Source organism: Poecile atricapillus, chromosome 1 (assembly GCF_030490865.1).
Source record: "Poecile atricapillus isolate bPoeAtr1 chromosome 1, bPoeAtr1.hap1, whole genome shotgun sequence".
In the NCBI taxonomy this organism is placed as follows: Eukaryota; Metazoa; Chordata; class Aves; order Passeriformes; family Paridae; genus Poecile; species Poecile atricapillus.
Genome location: NC_081249.1, coordinates 170,845,201 through 170,847,759, shown reverse-complemented (window position 1 = coordinate 170,847,759; position 2,559 = coordinate 170,845,201). Strand labels below are relative to the sequence as shown.

General features: G+C 61.4%; 1 protein-coding gene across 2 annotated transcripts; it reads left to right on the top strand.

The window, feature by feature from the left end:
• The first annotated feature begins 363 nt into the window (after positions 1 to 363).
• Positions 364 to 2,208, top strand: ANKRD9 (ankyrin repeat domain 9). 2 transcript variants are annotated; one of them, XM_058829134.1, is made up of 2 exons: positions 364 to 517; positions 970 to 2,208. In XM_058829134.1, exon 2 carries the CDS (start codon positions 1,020 to 1,022, stop codon positions 1,893 to 1,895), a length of 876 nt encoding a protein of 291 aa, XP_058685117.1. In that variant the 5' UTR covers positions 364 to 517; positions 970 to 1,019; the 3' UTR covers positions 1,896 to 2,208. The 2 variants fall into 2 exon arrangements, with proteins under 2 accessions (XP_058685117.1, XP_058685118.1); XM_058829135.1 differs by lacking the exon at positions 364 to 517 and adding an exon at positions 865 to 886.
• The last annotated feature ends 351 nt before the right edge of the window (positions 2,209 to 2,559 follow it).

Sequence of the window (2,559 nt, the reverse complement as noted above, 5' to 3'; positions counted from 1 at the left end):
CCAGATCCCCCAGACTCAGGATCCCATGCCCCCGGCCTCTGCTCTCTGCATCCCTTAGCCGCAGGGTCCCATACCCCCGGGACACCATTTACCTGGACACGTAACCTTTGGGATCCCAGACCCCCGCACTGCTGGGACCCCATATCCCTGGGACCCCCTGCTCCCGGAAGCCCCGATCCCTACGCCCCCGGGACCCCCGTGGCCCCGGCCCCCGCCCCCGCCCCGCGGCATTCCCGCCCCGCCCCCGCGGGACTCCGAGCCCTCAGCCAAGTTTCTTGGAACTTTGCCTCCCGTGACGCACGCGCCGGCGCCGGGCCCCGTCCTCCCGGCGCAGCCAATGGGCGGCCGGGGCGCCGGGGCGGCGGCCAATCGGCGTTGGCCGGACAGTTCCCCGGTCCTGACCGACCTTCACCGCCCGGGCGGGGGGGCCATAAAAGGGCCCCGCGGCGGCGCGCGGCGCTCCCGCCTCCCGGCCCTCCACTGCGGCGGACACGGCACGGGCGGCACCGGCGGGGAGGTGAGCGCTGGGAGCTGGGGGAGGGAGAGAGGCAGGCCGGCCGGCTGGCTGTTCCCGTGTACCGGGTCCCCGTGCACCAGGGAAATGGGCGTCCTGCACACTGCCGGGAGGCCGTTCCCCTATAACGGGTCTCGGTGCACGGGAATAAGGGTGTCCAGTGCACTACGGGGAGGCCGTTTCCCCGTACCGTGTGCCGGGGACATGGGCGTCCTGTGCGCTGAGGAGAGGCCGTTTCCTTGTACCGGGAACACGGGTGTCCCGTGCAGCGGGAAGCAGGGACGGAGGGAGGGTTATCCTGTGCTCCGGGGTACGGGTGTCTCCTGCACCGGGATGTCGCGCCGGCTCGCTGTCACCCGTGCCGGCGGGGAGGCGGGCGGGCCAAGCCGGGGAGCCCCGGAAGCAGCCGGCGGAGCCCCGGCCGCCCGGCACTGACGGCCCGTCCGCTCCCGCAGGTCCGGGCCGATGGTGGGAGGCAGCCCCCGGAGGAGCCCGGCCGCACGCCATGCCCTGGAGCGTCCGCTGGGTCGGCGGCTGCGGCGCCCAGTCCCAGAAGCAGTGCAAGAAATCCTCCTTCGCCTTCTACCAGGCGGTGAGGGACCTGCTGCCCGTCTGGTTCCTGGAGGACATGCGGACCATGGAGGCCTTCCACTGGGAGGACGGGGGCAAGGTGAGCGTGTACTCGCCCTCGGAGGCGCTGCTCTACGCGCTGGTGCACGACCACCAGCCCTACGCCCGGCACCTGCTCACTAAGTTCCCCCAGAGCGCCCTGGCTGTGCCCAGCCAAAGCTTCAGCTGCTGCCAGTCAGCCCCGCACCTGGCCATGGCCGTCCGCTACAACCGCGTCCGGGTGCTCTTCCGAATCCTCAAGGCCATCCAAGCCTTGCCCCCGAGTGACAGAGCCGCTCACCTGGACCGCCAGGGCTGCAGCCGCGTGGAGGGCGGCAAGACAGCCTTGCACACGGCCTGCGAACTGGTGCGGCCCGAGTGCCTGCTCCTGCTGCTGGGACACGGCGCATCGCCCTGCCTGCAGGACAGTGCTGGGAACACCCCCCTCGACACCCTGCTGCAGCAGATCTCCCACATGCCGGCAGCTAACATGCGTGCCAAGCTCCTCTGCCTCGACTGCCTCTTCTTCTTCGTGCCTCAGGACCTCAAGTTTGCAATGAAACAGCAGCTGTTGGACAACAGGCAGCAGTGGCAGGATCTCCTGGGGGATAACAGGTTCCAGTGCCTGGTGGGCTTAGCTCCCCCATCGCTGTTTGTCAGAGCCATGCGTGTCTTGATCAGGACCATTTCACCTGAGCACTTCCCAGAGGCTCTGGATAATCTGCCTCTGCCTCATTTTCTAAAGCCTTTGGACTTGAAACTGGAGAGCTAGAGAGATGGTATGAGAGCCTTCCGCTCACCTGACAGAAATAGACTTGTGCTAAAAATGTATCAATATACAAAGCTGCTAATGCAGTGGCCAAGTATCTGTTTTATTGAGAACAGTATTTTGTAAAAGAATTGTATCCAGCACTTTACAATATATTTTATTTAAAGATCCTTGTGGTGAGGTGAGGGCCATGCTGCATTTTATAAACATGTTCCATAGCATGTACAAATGAGGGTATGGGGAAGAACATATTTGTAAATACATCCGAATAAAACAGTGGCAGATGTGATCAAAATACAAATCAAGCAACTGAAAACCCTGGAGTGGCATGTGCCTTGGAAAAGCATGTGCAGGGTGGGGGAGTATCTTTTTGTTAGGATTTCCCTGTTACATAAGCCTCGCCGTCCTGGAACAGGATGACTCCTTTTTTTACAGCTCTCCTAATACATCTTGGCAGAGATGCGGGGTTTTTTTAAAGGCACAGATGAAAACTTCCTCATCTTGTACACAAGACCAAAGAGAAGCCAGATACTGTTACAACTTCCCTAAACAAGGCTGGCAAGGATGTGCATCTGAACAAAATGTATTTTAAAATATGCATAAGTAACAGTTGGCTTCTTTGTAAAGTTGTCTCTGTTCCCCTTGGAGGGCCAAGGTGTTTGTTGTC